Genomic DNA, 25367 nt, shown 5'->3' on the forward strand with positions numbered 1-25367 from the left:
TGGCTTCATTTTCAAAGAAGTCCATTCACAATCCTTAATGATACCAGTACTCATCCATTTGAAACTGGATGAAAAAAAGAGGAAGCCCTCGGCACTTGACTCCCAAGAGTGAAAAATTTATTGTGCTGGTCCTGAAAACCAGCCAGCCTGTCATTCAGGTTCCTCAAAGCCAGGCAGGTGGCATTTTATTCTTGGGCCTTTGGGCAGACAGGATTAGTCAAGGAGAGCATTTGCACAGCGCACAGTACCGGGAAGTCGTTAATTGCTTGTATGGACCAACGTCGCCGGGCAGAGCGAGGAGACATCTGTGCGTGAAAACGTTACACCCAGGAGGAGGGAAGAAAAACACCAAGAAAATTAAAAGGGAAAAATATAGAATAAAATGAAAGCTTCCCACATATTTGATGGATTAAAAGGTACCACAATATACTGCAAAATCAGGTTTGCATGACTAAAAATCTGAACCTAACCACAGCAATATTTGGAGATTCCCTCACCTCCCTCCAGACCCACTGCACTCCAAACCCAGCTTCAATGTCATAATTCTTTGGTTCCAAACACATTTCAAGATATTCAGGAGGCTGGCATCAATACAGCTCTGACAAGGTCAAGGTTTATAGTACTCTCATGAGGATTAAGATCGTAGGGCAAGCAGAGAAATAGGTAGAGGGTCTACTCTCCCCACCAAGAGCATACATTTGTGCGAGAAGATTCTCATTCCTAAAAATGAAGAAGTTCGTTGGTAGACTAACACCAAATTGTTTCTGATGTGTGGTTGGGGTGGGTAGGGCCAATGGGGGAAATTGGAAGCCTTGACCTTGGGGTTGCAGGACTATTTTCGGAGTGATACCATGGGGAGGCAAGAGCCCATGAGAAATGAAGGGAATGAGGGAGCAAAGCTGAAAAGCTGCTGTCCCGGGGGCACGTGCTAACAACATGCGCATCAGTGTGAAACTGGGGCTGAAAAGCACTGTTTATGGGAAATCAGAAATTATCCTATTAACTTTAAGACCTCCTCAGTTATTTACACTAGAGCTATTTTAGTAACATAAACTGAAGCATGGGTGGAGGTTGCAAAATGTAAAAATGTTTATAGGCCAATGCCTAATGTTTATCCCAAGTTCTAGGTCTTCTGAATTGCCCTAGGAATAAACAATATTTCACCAACTATTAATAGGTGGTCCAGTTACCAAATGAACGTTAGCATCTCTCTGGACTTTCTAACTTCCTATGAAATTTGATAGTTGTTGCTGGGTTTTTTTTAGGTCTCTCACATTTTAAAATATTTAGGAGAGAACCTTGGAATTTCATCTGGAGAACATTTGGGTGAATATGATAATATGACCTAAGTAGGGCAGGTTAAAAACACACCAAAAAACAAGAGAAACGAACAGAAAATCCCCAAAGACTCCATAAAGATTCTTATAATCTCCAAAATACTCTATAATTCCTACACTGCTATACTTTAACATGGTCATATTTTTTTTCCTTTATTCTTACTCATTTATAGACCTCAGGGGTAGAGATCTAAAAGAGAATAAAAATATGTAGGAGAAAAATTGGGGCTGAAAATAAAGACTTCAGCACAGAGAAATTTAGTGATCTGGAATCATTTCGAGAACAAAAGTAATAAAAGTGGTATTATTTGACATGTCAAACTAGATACCTGAGGATAAGAAAATACTCCTTGAGGGATAAAACCATATTGACCTCTAACAGGAAGGAAGATGGCCTATATAAGATATCATGGCCGGGTTGCCGTATTTCATTTCCCTAACTCCCCCACCCCGCCCTCTGCCCCGTGTAAATGGGATGAACGTGAACAAGGTTTAAGGAGAGATGAATTTATTTCAGATTCATCACAAAATGACTCACTCACTTAACTACTTTATACAGCTGAACCACATGAAACTTTTTTTTGAGATTAAAAATGGTCAAATATCAGTAATTTCATAGGATGTCACCTAATGACTACTACCTATCTGTCACCCACTGAAATGTGCCTCCCTCCCCCAGGGCTTCTAGAGTTCTTATAATGTTCTACTTCTTGGCCTGGGTGTTGTTAGTTCACTGAGTTACTGCTAATGATTTGTGAACTGTTCTGTACGTATATTATACAGAAATACAAAAGTTTCAAATAAAATTATAATAAAAGTGTCTGCTCCCCTTTTATGTGGTCACTATCTCAAATAAAACTTAAAGACCATTTGCTATACTAGGTCATCCTAAGGGACTATAAGAGCCCATTTTCTGTGGAGAAGCTGTACACCGGGAATCATCCCAAAATGAAGGATCACAGTCCTCACCCTCCTCCCCAGCAGATCCTACCTGATACAAGGGAATTATCTATGTGCCTTTGGTCCCTCTTTGTGATTGTGGTATTTATAGTAAAAGAGGCCAGACCGTGAAAAACATGGGCGTAAGGCTTTACAAATGTTTTTGCATTAGGAGAGGCCCCATGGCGGAAATGGAGTTATTTTGACTAGACGTGGCCTTTTTGCACTATCAGGGTCAAAAGTGCTAGTCAACCTACTTTCCCAATCCAAACCCAAGCATGAGTAACACATGACATGATTCAAAGGAGGACTGAGAACTCTCTTGGACTAAGAGATCTCCTCAAATGGGCCCTCACACTCAAGAAAATTCCCCCATTTACCCAACCAGGAGTCTGTTTGGCTATTATGTCAATAAAATGCCCTAGTTCTGACCATCTAGCCAGCTGACTGCTAGCTTGCTTGGAGGGAGTGGGGGGGAAATCCTAAAAATTTTGAATGTAAAGGACTTATGGGGATATATGTGTTCTGAGACAGTCAGCAACGGCCAGAGGGGCACAGTTCCATCAGAGATGTGAAGAAGGGGACTACGGAAAGGCAACAAAAATATCACTGTCCCCATTCAAATGAGTGGTTTTGTCCAAGGTCGGCCTATCTCAAGCATCAGCTCCTGCCGCTCGCTCATTTCAGTCACATACAAACTCTAAGACTAAACAAAGTCAGAGGTGGACAACTATCAGTGTGAACCAAGGTTAGACAATACAATGCAATTGAGGTGAAGACACCTCTAACACTTGCTGGAAATTGGGTTTTTATTTAAAATAATTCAATTTTTTAAAAAACACATTTCAATTAGAGTCAATCCATCATTTAGCCGGGGACAACAAAGAATTCCTAAGGACCGAGCTCTGCTTAAAACATCATTTCAGTTAAAAGCCAGTTTAAACCAGCCTCTCAATCTGACAACACAGGAAGAGTTCTTAGAAGCATTCCTACGCTCTGCCAACATTCTCTACACTGTCGTCACCAAAGGCTTCTGCTTCTGACAGCTTAATAGCTACATTAGGAATGATGAGTTCCTTAAGAACTCAGGAACACAGGACAGGCTCAGGTGATTTTGTATAAACTGACCATTCAGATGGGCATTTCAGTGGAGATTTAGTAAAAGCCTAAGATCTCTTAGAGATCAACTTTAACTTTTCACCACTATGAACTTCTAAATATATCGAGATCCCAAGCCTTCAGAAGCATCCCTAAATTTGTTGACAAACATCAGAATATGAAGGAAGATCTGTAGCTAAATTATGCTACCTGAAACAAGGGGAATCAAGCTTCGTAAATGGGGGTAACAAGCATAGGGTTAAATGGGGAGCGAAGAATATGGATTCTAAGAACCAACCCATCCCTCCACACACACAATTCACAGTAGTTAAAACCAACTGAAAGGAACGAAGCAAAGGTCTTTCTTGAACCAACTCATTTTGAAAGAGACTATAGGGGCATCGCTAACTTAGCTGCTGTGCAGAGTAGGCAGAGAGACAAAGAACGAAAATCTAGAAGGAATGAGAATCAGAGGCCATGCCTCTCCTGCTTACCCGCTCCTTGTAGTAGAAGGAGCTGATGGAGACCTGCTCTTTCTCACTTCGAGTGGGGCTCCCACTGTATAAACGAAGGTTCCCAGGGGCCTCTGTGCGGATCTTCATTGGCGCAATCAAGCCAGTATGATAAGCAGACAAGGCTGACAGAGACCTGTAGTTGAAAACAGAATTATCCATACTGGCTTCAGTCTTTCCTTATTTCCAAATACTGTTGCTCCTAAGCACATGATGAAACCAAGAGGAAAAGATGGGTAAAACGGGAAAAAAAGGAAACTCAACAAAAAGAACAAAACACGACTTTTGTCTGCAAAAGCGGAGAATACTTCTAAGACTGTATACATAGAAAATCAAAGGAATCTACAAACTATGAGAATGAACAAGTGAATTTAGATACAAGGCCAATCGATAAAAATCTGCATTTCTATACATTAGAAACAAACATTTAGAAATATCTTAAAATTTTCATTTACGATAGCATCAAATACCTAGAAATGAACTTAATTTAAAAATGTGCGTTGAAAACACAAAATATTGCTGAGAAATCAGAGAAGTATCATGTTAGTGGATGAGAAGTTTCCATATTACTGTCAAGATGTCAGTTTTCTCCAAACTGATCCGTAGAGTTGACACATTTCCAATCAAAATATGAAGAGAATTTTTGTGTAGAAACCAATTAGCCATGTCATGTTTTTACAGGAATGCAAAAGACCTAGCCAATAGCCAACATGATCCTGAGTAAGAGTAATAAAACTGGAGGACTTACTAGCAGATTTGAAGACTTACAAAATAAAAGCAACATTAAGAGTATAGTGTTGGCATAAATTATGGAAAGAGCCTAAATGTCCATCAACTGATGAATGGATAAAGAAATTGTGGTTTATATACACAATGGAATACTACGTGGCAATGAGAAAAAATGAAATATGGCCTTTTGTAGCAACGTGGATGGAACTGGAGAGTGTGATGCTAAGTGAAATAAGCCATACAGAGAAAGACAGATACCATATGGTTTCACTCTTATGTGGATCCTGAGAAATGTAACAGAAACCCATGGGGGAGGGGAAGGAAAAAAAAAAAAAAAGAGGTTAGAGTGGGAGAGAGCCAAAGCATAAGAGACTGTTAAAAACTGAGAACAAACTGAGGGTTGATGGGGGGTGGGAGGGAGGGCAGGGTGGGTGATGGGTATTGAGGAGGGCACCTTTTGGGATGAGCACTGGGTGTTGTATGGAAACCAATTTGACAGTAAATTTCATATATTAAAAAATAAATTAAAAAAAAAAAAAGAAAAAAAAAAAGAGTATAGTGTTGGCATAAAGAGAAACCAATAGAGCAAAGGAAAAAAGTAGACTCTAGAAATAGACCCACAACCATATTCAATTGATTTTCAACAATGGTATCAATGCAATTTTTTTTTTAATCAATGCAAATTCAATGAGGAAAGTCAAAATTTTTCCATGAATGGTGCTGGAACAATAACTATATAGCTCTACTGAAAAAAGCAAACTTTGACCCCTACCTCACATCATACACACAAAAAATTAATTTGAGATTGACTACAGACCTTAAAGAAGGACTCTAAAACTATAAACTTTTAAAAGAGAAGAATATTTTTGTAACCTTGGGTTAGGCAAAGATTTTTTTTCTAGAACACAAAAGCACTAAACATAAAATTTTTAAAGTGATAGATTGGATTTTATCAAAATTAAAAACTTGTATTTATCAAAAATCATTATGGAGAAAGACAAACCACAGATTAAGAGAAAATCTATCTGGACTTCCAGCAAACGATTTAGAACCAGAATAAAGAACTGACACAAATAAATAATAAGAAACCTAGTCCTAAAGAAATGGGCAAAATACTTGAACAGGCACATCACAAAAGAATATACCCAAATGATCAATGAGCACACAAAAGCTGCCCAACATCACCAGTCATCACCACAATGAGATACCACATACCCATCACAATGACTAAAGTTGAAAAGATTGAAAATATCAAATTTTGGAAAGAATGTGGAGCAACTATAATTCTGAAACGTTGCCGGTAAGAGTGTTAAATGACACAACCACTGGGGACAGACTTTTTGGCAATGCTAAAAAAAAAAAAAAAAAAAAAAAAATCAAACATACACCTAACCTATGACCCAGGGATTCTGCCCCTTGGGTAGAGAAGTTAATATACATGTCCATAAAAAGACTTCTGTGTGTAGGTCTACTCATGATAGCCCCAAACTAGAAATAATTCAAATATCCCTCAAGAAGAGAATGATAAATTGTATTATTTTCATACAATGGAACATCGATATATGCAACTCTGTGGATCAATTTCAAAAACATAAGAGACTCTTAAATATGGAGAACAAACAGAGGGTTACTGGAGGGGTTGTGGGAGGGGGGAATGGGCAAGGGGCATTAAGGAATCTACTCCTGAAATCACTATTGCACTATATGCTAACTAATTTGGATGTTCCACTATATGCTAACTAATTTGCATGTTCCACTATACGCTAATTTGGATGTAAATTTCAAAAATAAAATTAAAAACAAAAAACAAAAAAACATTAAGTTAGCAAAACAGGTGAGACACAAAACAGCACATGCTGCCTGATGTGTTACTTAGACGAAGCTCAAGCACAGGAAAAACCACAACTACAATGATGGAAGTCGGAAGACTGGTTTCCTCCGGGTGTAAACAGAGAAAACTCCTGTTCTCTATGTTGATCTGGGTGTTGGTCATCAAGGTATACACTTCACATCTGTGTACTGTAAATGAGACCTCACTGAAACACTGTTAGTGTGCAAACCGTTCTAATAGGAACATTCTTCCCTCTTATCCAAAGTCCAGATACACATATTCTCGTTTCCCTCTGAGAGCAGGTGCTTGTTTTCTAGTCCAACCTTTCGAAAATGGAACCCAAGTAATACATGGGGTCTCTGACACTTAACTCCCCAGGCCTGTGCAGTCAAGGTCTCATCTGCTCAGGTGACTGCAGAGATTGGCAGACTCCCGGGACAGCAGTGGTGCCTCCTCATGCACTCAGTTCAATCTTCTTTCTTTCCTGGAAGTATGCTAATTATATTTCATCCAATACATCCAGGTGTTCGCAATGGGAGGACTTTCATGTTATCCTAGACACCGCACTGCAGGGGCAGAAGTCCCTCATACGCACCTTATAATTTTTAAGTTTAAAAAACCAGTGGTATGGGGGAGGTTGTGCATGTGTGGGGACGGGTGTATATGAGGACCCTCTGTACCCTCCACCCAATTTTACTACATACTTAAAACTGCTCTAAAACATGAAGTTTATTAATTAAGGAAAAAAAAAAACCTTTATGATGTGATCCAGCAATTCTGCTCATAGGTATATACTGGAGAAAAATGAAAAGCTGTGTCCACACAAAAACTTGTACATGAATGCACAAAACAGCATTATTTGTAATAGCCAAAAAATGCGAATAACCCCAATGTCCACAGACTGATAAAGAAATAAATAAAATGTGGCATATGTATATGACAGAATATTATCTGGCAATAAAAACGAAGTCCTGGGGCGCCTGGGTGGCTCAATCGGTTGAGTATCTGACTCTTGATTTTGGCTCAGGGCATGATCTCACGGTTTGTGAGATTAAGCCCCCTGTTGGGCTCTGAGCTGAGTGTGGAAGCCTGCTTAAGATTCTCTCTCTCTCTTCTTCTCTCTCTCTCTCTCTCTCTCCCTCCCTCTGTACCTCTCCTCTGCTCACACGTTTCTCTCTAGAATAAAATTAAAAAAACAAAAAAAGAACTACTGACCATGCTACAATATGTATGAGCCGTGAAAACATTACACTAAGCAAGGGGCGCCTGGGTGGCTCAGTCAGTTGAGCATCTGATGTTAGCTCATGTCATGATCTCATGGTTCGCGAGTTTGAGCCCTGCGTCGGGCTCTGTGCTGACAGCTCAGAGCCTAGAGCCTGCTTTGAGTTCTGGATCTCCCTCTCTCTCTGCCATCCCCTGCTCACACTCTGTCTCTCCCTCTGTCTGAAAAATAAATAAACATTTTTTAAAAGTTAAAAAAAACATTACACTAAGTGAAAGAAGCCAGTCACAAAGGGCCACATAATTATATGATTCTTTTTCTATAAAATGCCCAGAATAGGCAAAATGATTGACAGAAAGTACATCAGTGTTTGCCCAGTACTGGAAGAAAGGGGGACTTGGGAGTGTTGACACCTAGGGGATGCAGTTTCTTTTGAGGGTAATTAAAAATGTTCTAGAACTGACTATAGTGATGGCTGCACATGATCTGTGAATACACAACAAGCCACTGAATTATATACTTTAAATGGGTCAACTATATACTATGTGAATTATATTTGAGTAAAACAGTGAAAACTTAAACAAACAGTAGTAATGGGAAACACAGAGCCACACGCCAGGCTGTATTCTAAATGCTTCCCAGGGATTAACTCATCGATTCTTCCCAGCAACCCAAGTATGTAGGTGCCACTACCATCCCCAACTTATTGGTGAGGAAACTCAAGGACGGTTTAGATAACTTGCCTAAGGTCACAGAACAGCGGGGCCAAGACTTGGACCCGGTGGTTTGGCTCCGGAGTCCACATTCCCATTTGCTACCTTAGATCGCCTCTTAAAAACAAAACAAAGCAAACAAAAAATGGACACACAGAAAGATAACGGAGACCAGACAGGAAGCATGTTAAACTGCTAACGATGACTCCCCATGGAAAAGAACAGCTTTCAAATCTTAATTGAAAACTTCCATAATGTTGGAGTTTTTCCAACCACTGAATGTAGTTTATAAAAATTTCACATGTTTTGGTAATGTTAGAAGTGGGATACTAATGTTGTGGAACTAGAGATGACCTTTTTTTTGTTATGTTTCTATCGTTATTTAATGTTCAAATAATACTTTAGCAACAGGAGAAAAGAATTTGCCTTGTGTTGACAACAACTTGTATCAAACTTCTTCCAGTGGTCTGGTGGTAACCTGACAGTACATATCTCAGCTGAGTAGCAATTTAATGAACCTGATCTTTCTCCAATGAATCTTCTAATGGGTATTTACTGAAGAACTAACACACACTGTCCCAAGACCAACGCAGTGATAAACCCCGGATGTCTGCCCACTTATGGCTCCGTGAGTGCAGCTTACACCTGCATCTCCCAGGCTCACCTCGGAGTAGGTTCTGTCGGAGACACTGCTCGATGCATCGTCATAGGCCGCGTGAAATACACCAGATAGCCTGACAAAGGAGACACCACATGGGCACATCAAGGTCAACGAGTTGCACGCGGGAAATCCGAAGGCAGCACCGGTCAGTCCTCACTACAGCCACACTTTAACAAGGACAAAGGTCAGAATCTCTAGGATCCAGGAAGGATGGGATGTGTTTGGGGTAGAAAAAAGCTTCTCAGGTACTTTCTACTTCTTTGCTAGGGGACCTGTCCTACGTTGAGAATCAGGGATCGTCAGAATGAAAAAATTAAAACTGCAATTCTGTTGAGTATTCTCAGGATATGTCCACAGAAGCCAATTCAGCATCATACCATTTAACACTCTCGCAATCTTTTGAGTTACCAGGAAACAACGACAAATTTTCTGGTTTGTCTGAGATTTCTTTATAGACTATAGGACAGTCTCAGCTTCTCACTCTCACAATCTACAGTCAGAGAACCAAAAGAAAGACAAACCTGCTCCACAGAACCTGGCCCCCGAGGTCCTAGGGAAGGGAATGTTGGCATCTTGGTATGACCCATAGGCAGTGGTCACCCGGGCAAACGTTGGTAAGGGCGGAGTGACGGAGTTTGGGAGTGCAAAGGGGTTGCTGGAAGTGCTGTCTTCTTGGTTCTGAAATTTAAAAATTAACAGACTAGGGGCACCTGGGTGGCTCAGTCGTTTAAGCGTCTGACTCTTGGTTCCGGCTCAGGTCATGATCTCACACTTGGGGAGTTCAAGTCCCACATCAGAGTGTGGAGACTGCTTGGGATTCTCTCTCTCCCCCTCTCTCTCTGCCTCTCTCTCTCTCTCAAAATAAATAAATAAACTTAAAAAAATTTTTAACATACTAAAAACCACAGGCTGTCTTAAAGCTGACTTACAAAATGAGGATACATTAGTTTGGGGAGGAAGAAACGAAACAAAACACCAAAGCACGAGTTGGTACAAGAATCCCACCACAAAAGACTCAAGGCAGGAGACGAGCTGGCGCAGGCAGGGCTCCAAACAACTCTGGTTGCGCTTCACTTTTTGCAGGGAAGTGTCTTTCAGGATCTAGAAAAGGCACGAAACACAGTCAAGAATAGCAACCTTCTCTCTCCTGATTCACTTTTATTCTTCAAAGCAGTGGGAGGCCGTGAAGACGCAGGGAGACTGGAGCACAGCCGTGCCTCAGGCTTCCAGTGCAGCAACCTACTTTCCACCTGCTCTAGAGGCGCGGAGAGCAGATGCGTTTCTGTGCCCTCTTCGAGAAGCCCGTTCCTCAGCGAGGGTGTGCACACACATCTTTACTGTGAATTCTACTCCTGCCCTGTCCTAGCTTGACCCCTATCCCCCCCAGGAAAATCTCAGTACCTTAGAAGTAACGCTCAATACAAGCCCGGGGGAGAAGATTTCAATCCAGTGGAAATTACTATAATTTTTTTCTTCTTTAAAAACATAAATCCTAACATTTTAAGGCACATACTGGAGACCTAAAGTGACATACACATACTGAAGACAGGCATGTAAATTGGCTGTCCTGTAACGAAGTCATTACCCATGTGGGGCTACGGGGCATGGGAAGTGAGGAGAGTCTGAATCGAGAGGTTCTGGAAGCATATAATTCATACCAAGTGTCGAAGACTTATTAGTACAAGAATGCAAAGTGTCTCAACAATTGTTATATGGATTGCATGTTGATATAACACTTGGCACATACTGGATGAAGTAAAAATAGTACTGAAGTTAATTTACCTGCTACTTTCCTTTTTTTTTTAGTGTGATTACTAGAAAATTTTAAATTACGTGTAGCCTACATTCTATTTCTGTCAGACAGTACTCAATTAGACTTTTAGAGATACTTCCTAATCCTATCATTTGTATACCAATAGGAAGATCTACCTTTTTTTATATGTGCAAATAAGACAATGAAATATTCAAATTCCGAGTACAGAAAAACAACAACAACAAAAAAACCAGACTCTTAACTAGAGAGAACAAATAGATGGTTACCAGAGGGGAGGTGGGTGGGAGATGAGTGAAATAGGTGATGGGGATTAAGACCACACTTAACGCGATGAGTGGTGCTGAGTGATGTATAGAATTGTTGAATCATTGTATTGTACACCTAAAACTACTGTAACGCTGTATGTTAATTATACTTGGATTCAAAAAATTCCAAGCACAAAATGTACCTCTACCACAAAACCAAAGTAACGTCTGAGAGATCTTTACGCCACCTGAAAAATTTCTTGGCTACGTATCTTATCCCAAGAAGACGGGCCAAGTGTGTATAATACAAACTAGGCCAAAGCGAACAGCATTTGGGTCAACTTGGTTGGTCAGGACTTTTCAGTTACTTCACACAGGCTGCTGCTCACACTGAAAAAGGTGTAGCCTCCCCAGCTCGTGGGGCTGTTTAAATGGGGGTTCTGCCTGATTAGCTCTGCATGAACTGACAGAGTAAGTTCCTGAGCCAGCAGCTAAGGGCAGACGCCATGCCGGTTGGCCCTGTTTCGGGCACCGCCATGCCTCCGGACGCCTCACGTGTTCAACGAGCCAGCCGCGCTCTGGGATGACACCCTTTCCTCTCATGGAATGAACTTTTTTAGTGACCTCACATTTTGTTTTCTGATTATAAAGTATCTCTTAGCTTCAGAATACATCTTGCCTACTGTTTCCAGATAAATGAAAATGTACTGCAGGGCTCTTAACCCGGGATTGATTCACAGCTTTAATGAGATCTATGAGCAGATGAGAGGCAATTATGGAACCGCATCCTATTCACGCACAGTGTTTCTGAAATTATATACCACAGTTGCGCAAATTTTTCTGTGTCGGTTTCATGAGATGTTCAAAGGGGCTCCACGACCCAAAAAGGCTGAGGACCACCTCCACTGTTTGCTACACACAGTGAACAGCAAGGGCTAACCCGGTGGCGCGGAAGGACAGATGACTTTCAAATCTTCTCTATCGGACTTTTCACTCGACCTTACTACTCAACCCAGACACGGACGCCCCTGGACAGAGGTTTCCTCTTAAGACACCTGAGGAGAATTTGTGAACACAGACCCCCACCTTCAGCAGCTTGGCTTTCATCGTGGACGTGATGGTGGTGGGGTTGATAAACTGGAACGAGGGGGCAGCGTTGTTGGGATACTGCGCGGGGAACTTGACCAGCATCTTGACGCGGTGGCTGCTGCAGTGCACAGACACCGTGCAGCTCCTGTCCGCCGCATCCATCTGCAGGGGACAAAGGGACAACCGCTTGGGAGGTAGGCCACCATTCGTTTTCAGACGCAAATGAATTTAAACAAGCTAAGTGCAAGCTCAAGGTTCCTGGTAACTGGGCGGAGGGGGGCATTCCCCAAAGACAAGTGAATCTGGAAGATTCAGACAACTTGTGTTCAAGACAGATGTTTCATTTTTAGCACTGATTTAATAAGTGCAAAGTATTTTGACGAAAAAAGGTTCAACCTAAAGCTGTGAGGTAGACTGGAACTTGTTATATTTATTTTGAGACGAGAAAAGAAAGCAGGAAGAATGGAAATACCTGACTCAAGTTCAAAAGAACTCCTGGGAAAATCCATAGAGACAGAAAGTTGATTAGTCAGCGCCAGAGGCTGGGGGGAGAAGGCAATGAGAAGTGACTGCTAATGGATATGGGATTTTTTTAGGGACGATGACAATGCTTTGGAATTAAGGGTGATGGTTGCATAACTCTGTGACTGAGGTTTACAACCACCAAACTGTAAACTTTAGAAGGGTAAACTTTATGGCATGTGAATTTTATCTCAATACTTTTAAAAAAGCACTCCTGGAAAAGGAATCAAGATCTCCTTCTAAAAAGAGACTCACTTGGCTATCCACACTCTTCTCAACTGTTCTCAACAAAGGGGGTATGATCTGAATCGATACAGATAGCCAATTAATCAGAGGATTCTTTCTCTCTCTTGATTTCTTGTGTGGCCAACCAGAGAAGGCAGCTGGAGTAGAGCAAAAAACAGGAACACAGGTGGGAAATCTGGGGACAGATTTCAAATATTCTCTCTTCCACCAAATAGCTGCTGACTTCCGACAAGTCATTGCATCTCTTAGTGTGTGTTTCCTCTTCTGTTAAGTGGGGATAAAAGCACGTGTTGCAGAGTTGTTTCATTTATTTTTTTGTTTATTTATTTTTGAGACAGAGAGTGAGCACAAGGGGGCAGGGGCAGAGAGAGAGGGGGAACAGAGGATCCCAAGCGGGCTCTATGCTGACAGCAGAGAGCCCCGTGCGGGACTTGTACTTCCGAACCGCGAGATCATGACCCGAACTGAAGTCAGACACTTAACTGACTGAGCCACCCAGGTGCTCCTGCAGAGTTGTTGTTGTTGTTTTTTTGTTTTTTTTTTTTAAATTTTTTTAATGTTTATTTATTTTTGAGAGAGAGACAGAACTCAAGCAGGGAAGAGGCAGAGAGAGAGGGCGACACAGAATCCAAAGAGGCTCCAAGCTCTGAGCTGTCAGCACAGAGCCAGCCTGATGCAGAGCTCCAACTCACCAGCCTCGAGACCATGACCTGAGCTGAAGTCGGACGCTCAACCGACTGAGCCACCAGGCGCCCCCCTGCAGAGTTGTTTTAAAGGCCAAAGGAGGTAAGTATGTACACACAGGTACATATCCATGCCTACCGTTTGTTGAATCTGGGCAAAAGAGAAACGAATCAAGCTTCAAAACTCCTTCACAGGGGCGCCTGGGCGGCTCAGTCGGTTAAGCGTCCAACTCCCGATTTTGGCTCAGGTCATGATCTCACAGCTCATGACACAGAGTCCTGCGTTGGGCTCTGTGCTCACATCGCAGAGCCCGCTTGGGATTCTCTCTCCCTCACTCTCTGCCCTTACCCCACCCCTGTGCTCACGTGCACTGTGTCTCTCCCTCTCTCTCAAAATAATTAAATAAACATTAAAAAAACCCAAAAAACCTTCTTCACAGACTCAGTTCTCTGAAGGAAAGCATTTCATTACCCGCCCAAAATGAAAAGAGCAAATCTTTCCACATGTTAGACGAACAGAGAGGTTTGGTGACCTCACTAGGAGCTGAAGTCATTAAGGAAATGACCAGCTCTAAGGGCAGGTAGTACAGCAGAGCACAAAGAACCTTGGGGAGGCAGGCGTGGCTGCCAAACTCAGCTCTGCCATTAACTATGGCAGGAACCTTTGCCAACTCACGGAGCCTTCCTGGATCTAAGGATCTTCACACATGGGAAAATGAAGTGTTGGAGCATCTAAGAGGATTTCAGGACACGTGAACACCAGTTTATTCCTTGGTCCAGCTTATGAGAAAAGAGTATGGTAAGAATATAATTTACATTGGAAGACTTCTATTTCCTTAGAAAGTCTAGAAAATAAAAAAGCAAGCAGAGAGGTACACCTGTTAGAGCAGCGGAGCTATCTGTAGCCACCATCCTGGCTCAAACAGTCCCCACTCCCACAAAGTGCCATCTGCAAGCATGAGCCAATCATTAGACTACCGAGTACCTCCACGTTGACATTCCGGATCTGCACGTTGATCAGGGAGAACTCCTGCTGCAGAGTCTGAGGCAGTCCCAGTTGATCTGACTTCTTCTCTTCCAGGATACTGCTTGGGGGGTCTTCCTTTAAGACTAGCAGGAGAGAGAGGGTCTCCAGTTGTTGGCAAATGTTTTTTGAAAATGAGTCAGAGAGCAGTTCTGGGGTACCTGCCAGAACTGAAATGCACAGAGGGGCACCTCACGTAAAACATCAGTTTAACCAATTACCTTCTTCCTCCCCATGGCTCGAGTTGTGCTGGTGATCCGTATCTTGAGTGTGAAGGGTCTTCTCTGGTTCCGGCAGAAGAGAAATGCTCTCAATGAACTCATCAACACCATCTAATATGTCATTTGCACAAAGCTGCAACAAAGGGTAAAAGATCTAGGTCTCCGGAAGTCAGTGGAAATGTTCCTCGAGTCTGGTTCTGACTTAAAAATGGGACTCAGGAAGGCTAAAAGACGTCAGCCCAAAACTGAGACAATCAAAATAGGTTTTACCCACCACCAGCTCCCCCTGGTTAAATACACAGGAGAATAGGCTCTATTATCTACATGGAAATTTTTCATCCTGTTCATCCTTTATGCAAGCCTCAGAAAACAATACTTTAAATTCCAAGCCTTTGTGGAGTTATTCAGCTAACCCAAGACCAAAAATGAATAAATGGTACTTTCTGGAGAAAATATATTTGAAAGGCAGTAAGGTGATGATACTTGACCAAAATGCTCAAGAGTGACTTCTTACTAAGCAATGTTGCACATTTTTTAAAATTTTATTTGTTTGTTTGTTTTTAAGTAACCTCTACATCCAATGTGGGGCTTGAACTCACAAACCTAAGAGCAGGAGTTGCGTGTTCTCATTCCCAGGTTTCAGCACCAAAAAAACCCCCAAAACACAATAAACCAAAAACCCAACTCCACGGTGTTGTAAATTTCAGCCAGCATTTTCCATCCACCCTATACGGAGCACTGTGGGGGAAGCAATACAAGGGAGGTGTGGCTCCTGCCTTTAAGGAGCGTGGCCACTGAACGAAAGAACCACACTGAGGCGGGAACACAGCAAGGGGCCGTGGCAGCAGGTCACACCAGGTGCCACCGTGGTTCGTGGAAGAAACAGAACTTGTGGGGCAAACCTTGAAAAAGGCTTCAGAGAAGAGGTACCACTGATGGATGTAAAGGGCTCTGAACACTGCAGAGTGTAAGGTTCGACTTCTTAGCTCATTTAGAAGAAGAGAAAGAAATTAAGCCCACAGGTCATTTGCTCAGTAGGCTATCTACAGTCTCCTACCGGGACAGGAGAAAAGACAGGAGAAAAGGCATTCGGAGGCTTTTCACGCTTACAAGTGCCAGATACGAAAGTTGGCTCTTGGAGACCGCAAAGCCTCAGTGTGGCCTATACAAGCCACTCAGCCAACCATCAAGTATTATTAAATGTCTGTCATGTACCCTCTAACTTCCACAACTACTAACCCTTGGTTTTGTTTTGTTTTGTTTTAAGGTTTCCAGCATACCCGGTTACACTCCTCCACAACCGCGCTGAATACATACCCTCTGCATCTGGGAATCCACCCGCCACATTCTCAAGGTCTGATCCCGTGACCACGTGACCAGTTGGTAGTCCTTGGACCCTAGAAATCACCAAATAAGAATCCTGGAATGTTTGGAGGGTGGGGTGGGGGGTGCGGATTCAACATCAACTTTGCTACAAGTTGCAGGGGAGCGAGATTCCTCCCTTCGTTTGGCCATCCATCCATTCAATAAATACTTACTGACCAACGCCTATATGCCAGGCACTGTTCTAGATACTAGGGCAAAGGCGCGAATGCAACAACCTCTGTCTTTACAGAGCTCACAATCCAGTGCCGGCAACAGACAAACAGATAAATATGCGATAAAACGTCTGGGAGTGATAGCGCTCTTGCAAAAAAGGATAAGACAACTGCCGGCAGAGCTATTTTTAGACAGGGCTCCCTGAGGAAGTCGCATTTGAGCAGCAACTTAAATGAAGCGAAATAATAACTGGCAGGTGAGCAGGTGAAAAGGGATGCTGGGACTTAACGTCACACTGAACTTTCGCCTCCACAAATGTTCCTCCTTTTACACGCTCCAGAGGAGCTGAGCATGAATATGATTTTTTGAAATGAATTGCTTTAAAAGCATAATGACACCTTACTGTTTGAAAAGAATTTTTTGGCAAACAGATGCATCTCTTCATAAAATGGATAATCGATCTTGAATGTTCTTAATGGCCTGAGTTGTATTTTCACATATTAGGTCTGGTCAAAGGGAAATTATTCTAAAAAGGTTTAGAGAGCTTTATGAAAGATCAGGGCATTTCAGAGTAATTAGGTCCTATCTAGAATCGCCTTTATGGCCATCCTTAGAGAGCCGAGAATTTAGAAGACTTTAGAATTTTAATTTCATCCAATTCCCTCATTTTACAGATGGGAAAATGGAGGCACCAGAGAACACACTCTGTCCGAGCTAACAGGGTGGGTGAGGGGCAAAAATTCCTTCTCTGTGTCACTGCCTTCAGTTGGGCCTCCGCTCCTCAACGAGTCAGCATTTCCCTGTGCGTGCCCCACAGGACACAGCTCTTCTGAATAACTGCCTGCCAGGAGTCCCCTCGTACAGACTCCTGCTCGTGTCAGCCACTGTCTGTCTCCACATCTGGCTTCTCTTCATACCCCTGACTGAAGTTATGCCTGATTCCATTCTAAACCCAACTCCTCCAGCAGTGCCTTCACCCCCATTCCCTCCTACCCCCACAGGGCCCTTGCTTTCCCACGCCCTCCCTTTCTTGCACCTTCTCCTCGCCCTCAGAGACAGGGCAGCAGCTCTAACATCAACTCAGTCTGCTCCTTGTCTTTGAAGGCAATTTCTTTCACGAATCCAGTCCCTACTGCCTCTGTTCATGTTGCCTTGTAGTCTGGCTTCTATCCTCAATCCGCTTTTGGAACTCCTCTCTTAATGATCATATGGCCTCCTATTTGTACCATTAAGCGCTTTTCTCTTATTCTGCACATCCATCCTTCAGCAACACCTACAACCAGCGACTGCCGCTTCCTTCATGAAGCATCTTCTTCCCCTGGCTACAACACCCTGATTCTCTTCCTACCTCTCTAAGGGCCCCTGCACCGCAGTGAAAACCAAAATTAAACCAGTAAAAACTGACTAGGAAGACATGGCAGTAAAAATAAAATGGGGCAGCCTGAAGTTGAAAAAGAAGTGAAATACAGGAATACATGCAGGATGATTAGACTTATAAAAGGTTCGACAAGCACGCTGAAACTATTTCAAGGGATGCACTAATGGGTGGCAAAACTCTAAAAAAATAATCATTCTCATGAGTGTTAGGAGAGCGTATCCTTCTGGGGAAGGGAGGGCACTGTGATCGAGAAGTTTCTGGGGTTCTAGCAATGTTCTCTTTCTAGACCCTGGTGGTAGTTATGTACATTTTCACTTCATAATTTGTAAGAATGTACACGTTTCATGCAATTTTCTAGACAGATGATATACTTTACAATAAAAAGGAATTTGAAAAAAAAAGCACCTGTAACCGGTACTCAAAAATCTCGTTACTGACTAGACGGTCCCAACATACACAATTCACCCTGCCGGCTTACAGACAACACAGATAGCTGAAAATGGGTTGCTAAAACCTTTTCATTCCAATCCAAAACTACAGGCAAACCTCTCCCTGCCAAACCATGAGGAAACTACATCTTCTATTTACGATGGCGAAATGCAAGAGAGGAAGTTGAGAGCCAAAGTCATGCATGCAAATTAATGGGATAAAAACCAAGCAGCCTCATGTTTCTAGAAGCAGGGAGATTTGGGAAATAAAGATGGGAAAATTCAGGGGCTGATCAAAAGAGTCCCTTCAAAAACTATCCTGGAAGAGGCTTGCGAAGTCACAAACAAGGCGGGATAAGAGGACTGCTCTGATCTCAGGATTACCAGAGACCTTTCCCGGGACTCTGGACAGTCCAAACCACTCCACTGCCTGGTTTTCCGTCTATCATATGGAAAGACCTTGAAATCCACTTCCGTTGCATAAAACCTTTAGAGATCACGACAGTAAGGTCTCAAGAAAAGAGAGGCTGCAACTAAATTTGCACACTGAGCTGGTGGAGAAGCGGAGGCCGAGGGCTTGCGATTCCCATTACACTTGACCTTGCATTAGTGAGGGCTGGCTAGATGGAGCTTCAAGAACCATCCCCGAAACTCAGTGGCCTAAAGCAAGGACATCTTGCTCCTACACTCCCACCTCATCCTTGCTGCCGACGGGCACAGCTCCAGCTGGAGTCTTGCCAGCTGCTGTGGCAGAAACAAAGAGAGCGTGTTAATTGCACAATGGCTGTTAATGCTTCAGCCCAGAAGAGACGGCATGTCTTTGTTCACGTTTCACGAGTAAAGCAAGACGTTTGGCCAAACCCATCTTCAGGGAGGTGGGAGATAAAACACCACCATGTGCCGTGAAGAGAACTAGGGTTATTTGGTGGGCAGCGCTGATGACGGCCTCAGGTCTCCTTCCTCAACAGAGTGGAAAGGGGCGAATGCCAGACTTCTGAGGGTTCTGACCCCAGAGTTTTTCAGCCCCAGAGATGATCCCACAGGAAGTCTATCAATCTCTTCCGGATCTCCTCCACACAGGTGAGAGATGACACTGAACATAAGAGAAGAGGAGGAAACCTGGGAGAGAAACCACAGCCGCACACCCCCTTACCCATCTACCGTGAAAGGTGGCGACCCCCCTGACTCTCTCGTTTCTAAAGCCCAGCCCTGAGGTGCCCGTGCTGGGCCACACGGCCAACCCTGACTGGAGATGCCGTGGACCACGGCTCAGGAGGAAATCAGGCTCCCCCTCACCCTCCTTCTGTCTTCTCCACTGGAACTCCAGCACCACATCATCGTGCCCCACAAAGGTATGCACTGGCGTGTTCAAGTCAAAGACGTTCCACAAGAGAAGACTATTTTCCCTCCGCAGCTGGGGAACCATCACAGTCACCAGTCCATTGCTGAAAGGCTACGGCAGGAAAGGGAAAAGAAGGTGATTATTCCTGGGAGACGCTGCTGAATCTTGAATTACCCAAGTTGGGATGCTTTCCTAACGAAAATAAGTTACACGATGGGGGGATCCCAACCACTCGGGGGAGATTTTTTTCCAATACCGTAAGTTACCCATCACATCTACTTTCCTTCTGCATTTATTTTACTTTTTCTTCGCGTGGAAAGGACCACAGCCGGTAAAAAATAAAGCTAAGCCAAATCCTTGGAGAACTTTAAATTCTGAAACAAGCAAATGGCTGTGACCGCTGCGTACCATGAAACACTGTGTCGCATCCTGGCGCTTCCCCGGAACGACTGTGCAAGACACCCTGGGGAAAACCCCAGAGCGGCAAGCAGAATTCTTGCCATGTGGACACACACCGGAAGCACACATCCACATCAGGCAGCACCTCCCTGGCCCCAAAACTGCAGCTCTTCAGAGGAAAACCCTCCAGTTTCAGGACTGACATGTTTTACTTATCGACACCTCATCTGCTAGGGAGCTGAGGGGCCCATTTGGTAGCTAACCGGCCTCTGTTCTTTAAGGAATAAACCACAGTCATCTAAAAGCACATTTATCTTCACTTGCCCTCCTGGCAGCACTCCTGGACTTCTCTGTTTATTTTTTAAAGTAAACATATTAATCCAGAGAAGTATTTCAATGCATAAGAACAATGTCTGATTTCTTGACAAGCACTCCTAGATGCAAAAGCCACTTAATCCCTAAATTATCTTCTATGCTCCACAGAGTCTCGGGGTGACAGCCTAATGCAGAAATGCAGCTTTATTCACCTCTGTGCTCCCTTTCAAGTTGACACTGAGGACAAGAGATTGTATCTGATCAGCAGCTATCAATGCGGCAATGGGAAAAATTGTGGGAAGGCTGATAACAGCCTGCCCCCCCCCCATCTGTAGCATTTTATGGTTTACAAAGCATTTTCACACACAATTTTTCAAAAGGAAAGTCATATTGTGCATGTGCTAAATGCCACTGAATTGAACATCTTACAATGGTAAATTTTATCACAATAATAAAAAGGAAGACCTAGTAAAAATTATTATTCATGTTCTACAGAGGAGGAAACTATTGCTCAAAAGCATCCAGTAGCCTGCCCAAGGCCACACACACATTAAATGGCTCATTGCAACATTATTCACAACAGCCCAGATACGGAAACAACCTAAGTGTCCATCAATGGATGAAAAGATAAAGAAGACGTGTTAGATACATTCTACGGAATGCTATTCAGCCAGGAGAAAGAAGGAAATCTGCCATCTGCCACAACATGGGTGGACTTGAGGGCACTACGCTAAGTGAAATAAGTCCGAGAAAGACAAATACTGGGTGAGGTCACTTACATGTGGACTCTAAGACGGCTGAATTCACAGAAACAGAGAGCAGGATGGTGTTTGCCAAGGGCTGATGGGTGGGGGAAACGGGGACCATGCTGGTCAAATTTCCAGTCGAAACTTCTAGTTAGAAGACGAGTAAGTTTTGGATCTAATATACAGCATGGTGACGGGAGTGAACAATACCATATTACACTCATAAAAGTTGCTAAGAGATTAATATCACATGTTCTCAATCCAAAAAAGAAATGGTAATTATGTGATGTGACAGAGGTATTAGCTAACGCTATGGTACCAGTAGTCTGGCAATAAATAAGTGTATCAGACACCTTGAACTGACACAATGTTATATGTCAGTTATACCTCAATAAATCTTGGGGAAAAATTAAATGGCATCGATGGATCCCAAACCCAGGTCGTCAGAATCTAAAGCCAGAATTCTTCCCACCATCGGGAAGAAATCCACTGACTGAAAGCGCTTCAACCCTGTGGCTCCATCTCCCCACTTCCCCTGCCCTTAGTGGCCACCTTCGTGCTGCCCGGCTTCCCAGGTGGTGGCCAGCAATCCTAGTGCAGATTCTTCCCCAACACTCGAAGCACCAGTTTTTAAATACCTGGCAGCTTTTATGCCATCATGACCGCCTGTGCCCCCACCCCTCAACCAGGACAGGAAGTGAAAACTGCCCCACAGAGAAAGTAAGAGAAAATGGCCCTCGTGGCCCTCGCCCCACCCCACCCCCCGCATCTGGAACACCAAGGTGAAGCTCCCCAGCAGGAGGTGGGGTGTCCCACTCACCGTGTATCTGGCCTTCCAGACGGGCACCTGGCAAGGGAGAATACTGAGGTATTTCCGAGGCTGGCGGTAGTCCCAGAACTGGAAGAAAGAGAGCAGGATAATGGGTGGACTAAACGCCATCAAAAGACTCGACAACCGAAACGAGCCCAGCTTCGCTCTGTCCTCGGTGTGTTCCACGCAGCCCCCCGGCCCTGGGACCGTGGCAGAGACACAACCCTCCGTCTCCCATTTACAAACATTCCCGGGGTATTTCCGGACTCCAGGAGGACTGGCCCCGGGGCGCAGATCACCATCATCAGCCTGCCTACTAAACAGCCCTGTAATTGAAAGGTAAGAATGACATGTTTTCACGCCACATCGCGTTTCCACCGTGTAGGGTAACGTAACTAGGAACTAGGCTGATGTATTGACTACTCACTGCATTCCAGAGTTTAGAGCTTTCAGCTCTGTATCCCGTTTAATCTTTACAACCAAATAACGGGTGTTATTCATCTCTTTTTCAAATGAAGAAGCTAAATTACTGAACAGTCTAACTTGTGCAAGGTCACACCCGCTCCGCCACCGCCCCGGAACACGCGGAACTTGAGGCCGCGGAACATATGAAGGTAAGCCAGACACACTCTGCCTGAGCTGCCTGTGTTTTCCATGATGGGACAACTACACTTAGAGCTTGAACATTTGTCATGAAAGCAGGAAATGGCAGAGCACAAAAGGCAGGAGGACCGAGAGTGAGACTCTGAATTACTCAAGTACTAAGAAATTATTTTCTCTTAAAAAAAAATTTTTTTTAATGTTTATTTATTTTTGAGAGAGAGAGAGACAGAACGTAAGCAGGGAAGGGGCATGGAGAGAGGGAGACACAGAATCCGAAGCAGGCTCCAGGCTCTGAGCTGTCAGCACAGAGCCCGACACGGGCCTCAAACTCACCAACAGTGAGATCGTGACCTGAGGTGAAGTCGGACGCTTAACCAACTGAGCCACCCAGACGCCCCACTAAGAAATTATTTTTAAAAATAGATGACGCCCTCTCTCTCTGCACCTCCCCTGCTTGGTCTCTCTCAAAAATAAATAAAACACTAAAAAAAAAAAAAAATAGATGACAGAAGCCATTCTGGAAAACAGTTTGGCAGTTTCTTAAAAAGTAAATGAGCACATACCACTGACCCAGTGATCTCAACTCCTGTGTATTTGTCCTGGAAAATGGAAACGGTCCATTCCCAGAAAAATCGATACACGAATGTTTATAGAAGCTCTATTCATAATCACCAAAAGCTGGGAACAGCCCCATCAATGTCCTTCAATGGGTCAAGAGAAAATAAACTGTAGCAGTATATCCATATAGTGGATTACTGCTCGTCAATAAAAAGTCTATGATCTATCGATTTTGAAAACAATTTGGATGAATCTTGAAGGCACTATGCTGGGCGAAAGAAGCCAACTCAGAAAGTAAGATACTGAATGTATCCATTTAAATGACATTCTCAAAAAGACTAAACTGCAGTGATAGAGAACACAACAACGGTTGCTAGAAATCAGGGGTTCGGGGAGAGTGTGGCTCTAAAGGAATCACATAAAGCAATTCTTGTTCCTTCTGACAACGCTTTATTTTTGTCAAATTCGGGCTCCATATTCAAGATAATAAAATTTTTAAGATGTCTTTTCCAGCTAAACTGCCTCAGCATTTCCCAGATGGCCACAGGGAACTTGCTCCCTCAACTCGTAAAAGAAGGGAAACGAGACATCATTAGGTCTGCTTGGCATTCTTCGGATTTTTAATTAGCTCAACACTTTATGAATGCTTTCCTGTTACCAAGTCTCCCATATGTGAAAAACAAGCAAATAAAAAAATTCAGTCTCCCTAAGCTAATTACATACAAGTAAAACATTAGTATTATGAATACATTTTGGCAACTGGTTACTTGTCATGTCGGACAGAAGCATATTCATGCGCATTTACAGACTGTCACAGTAACTGTTAACAAAAGTAATCCTTTTTTTAAAAAGGATTATATAACTTAGGGGACAAGGTAGAGGACCCTGGGGATTTGACCAAATCCTCACTCACCAGAACACGATCTTATTCTCAAGGCAACCACTGACAGTCTTATGGAATGATTACATATTGCATGTGAGTGGAGGACTTTGGTCTGTTTCAATGTGACAGACTGGTCACTATAAGAACCAGAGCCATGCCATCCTCCCCTTCATAGGTGATTTCTGCTTTTCTCTTACTTGCCAAAGGGCCTTTGCTATGAGCTACAGATCAGAAAGGAAGGCTTCTGAAGAAATATCAGAAGAGCCTCAGGCAAGAAAGAATCACATTCTTGAACAGCGTCATGGGTACAAGACTCTCTCAGTAAGGTGACCCTGACCCATGGGCAGACACACACCTGTCAGGATGTACCAAGGAACCGTGTCTGGATTTCCAGGACACTTTGTCTAAAGAAGGCAATGTTGTAAAACAGACTGCTCAGCTCAAGTTCAGGAAAAAAAGCAACCACCTAACCTGGTATGAAGTCATTTCATTGTGGTCATGTTCTACTTTTATTTTTATTTCCTTAATGTTCTAATTCTAATAGCCATAAAAGAAAAATACTTTTCTTTCTTTTCGATCTAGTTCTAAGCCTCAATTCAACAGTTTTACAGTTTAACAATTTCCTAACTCGAGTGAAACATTCATTCAATGGCACCTTGTTCCAGTGCACCCCTTAGAATTCAGAAAATAAAAATATAATAAAAATTACTATAATTATAAGCTAATATTTCTTAAGGTAAACTTAAGAAAATGATTATGTAGGGAAAAAAAAGACATACTGACCCTTATCTACAAATTATTAAAAATAACGGTTGAATATTATGCAAAGTGCCTCTAAACTCCTACACTTTCTACAATTATGCTATTTATTTACATTCAATAAAAACTGCTTTCCACCCACCAGGATATAGTGGAATACATCAAATACCATGTCAAAAAATCTCATTTAATACGTAGGCTAAGCCTACAAGTAAGGAACAGGGGCTGAATCTCACAGGTGGAAACCGGCCAGTCACCTGCTTTAATACCTATGGAATCCCAGCCTCACAGGTGGGAAAGACGTCACTGAACGGCGACAAACTTGAGGAAAGAGGAGGGGGTGAACTGGATGGTTTCTGGGTTCTGAACTTGGGCGACAAGGTGACAAAAACCCAAATCCAAAACAAGCAAACCAACAAAACCCCGCTGTGGCACGTAAAAGTAAATTCCAACCCAAAGGGATTGACAATCCTCAAGGCAGAAGTTAACTTTTTAGGCCGTAGTGTCTGAATCTAGTTTTGCTGACCACACCGCAGGAAGACGTGGTACGGGAGCCTATGTAAACAGAGCGTTAAATCGATGATGCTGAATCGCAAAACTGCTAAGTAAACTACTGTGGTCAAATCTCTGTCCTTCCAGACAGGGACCTGAGCTCAAGGAGCACGTGTGGAACGAGGCTGACTCTGTGCCCTGCAACTTCGTAAACACAGCATACCCCACAGTCGGGAGAGGAGCAAACAACACAAAACGTCACACTCCA

The 25367-nt window shown here is 43.1% G+C and overlaps 1 protein-coding gene across 8 annotated transcripts in view; it reads right to left on the reverse strand.

Moving 5' to 3' along the window:
- WDR59 (WD repeat domain 59) overlaps positions 1-25367 on the reverse strand; it is an 85747-nt gene that overhangs the window by 21158 nt on the left and 39222 nt on the right. For 4 of the 8 annotated variants that reach the window (XM_042918191.1, XM_042918188.1, XM_042918190.1 and 1 more), the window contains 11 exons: positions 21814-21891; positions 19488-19644; positions 16164-16243; positions 14847-14979; positions 14587-14711; positions 12148-12312; positions 10048-10143; positions 9564-9720; positions 9046-9115; positions 3869-4022; positions 249-305 (listed from right to left, as the gene is read on the reverse strand). In XM_042918191.1, the coding sequence (XP_042774125.1) occupies positions 249-305; positions 3869-4022; positions 9046-9115; positions 9564-9720; positions 10048-10143; positions 12148-12312; positions 14587-14711; positions 14847-14979; positions 16164-16243; positions 19488-19644; positions 21814-21891 (1272 nt within the window). Of the gene's footprint in view, positions 1-248; positions 306-3868; positions 4023-9045; positions 9116-9563; positions 9721-9971; positions 10144-12147; positions 12313-14586; positions 14712-14846; positions 14980-16163; positions 16244-19487; positions 19645-21813; positions 21892-25367 lie in introns of those variants that run through there. The other 4 variants (XM_042918189.1, XM_042918194.1, XM_042918193.1 and 1 more) reach the window with 3 other exon arrangements.

Source organism: Panthera leo, chromosome E2, assembly GCF_018350215.1.
Source record: "Panthera leo isolate Ple1 chromosome E2, P.leo_Ple1_pat1.1, whole genome shotgun sequence".
In the NCBI taxonomy this organism is placed as follows: Eukaryota; Metazoa; Chordata; class Mammalia; order Carnivora; family Felidae; genus Panthera; species Panthera leo.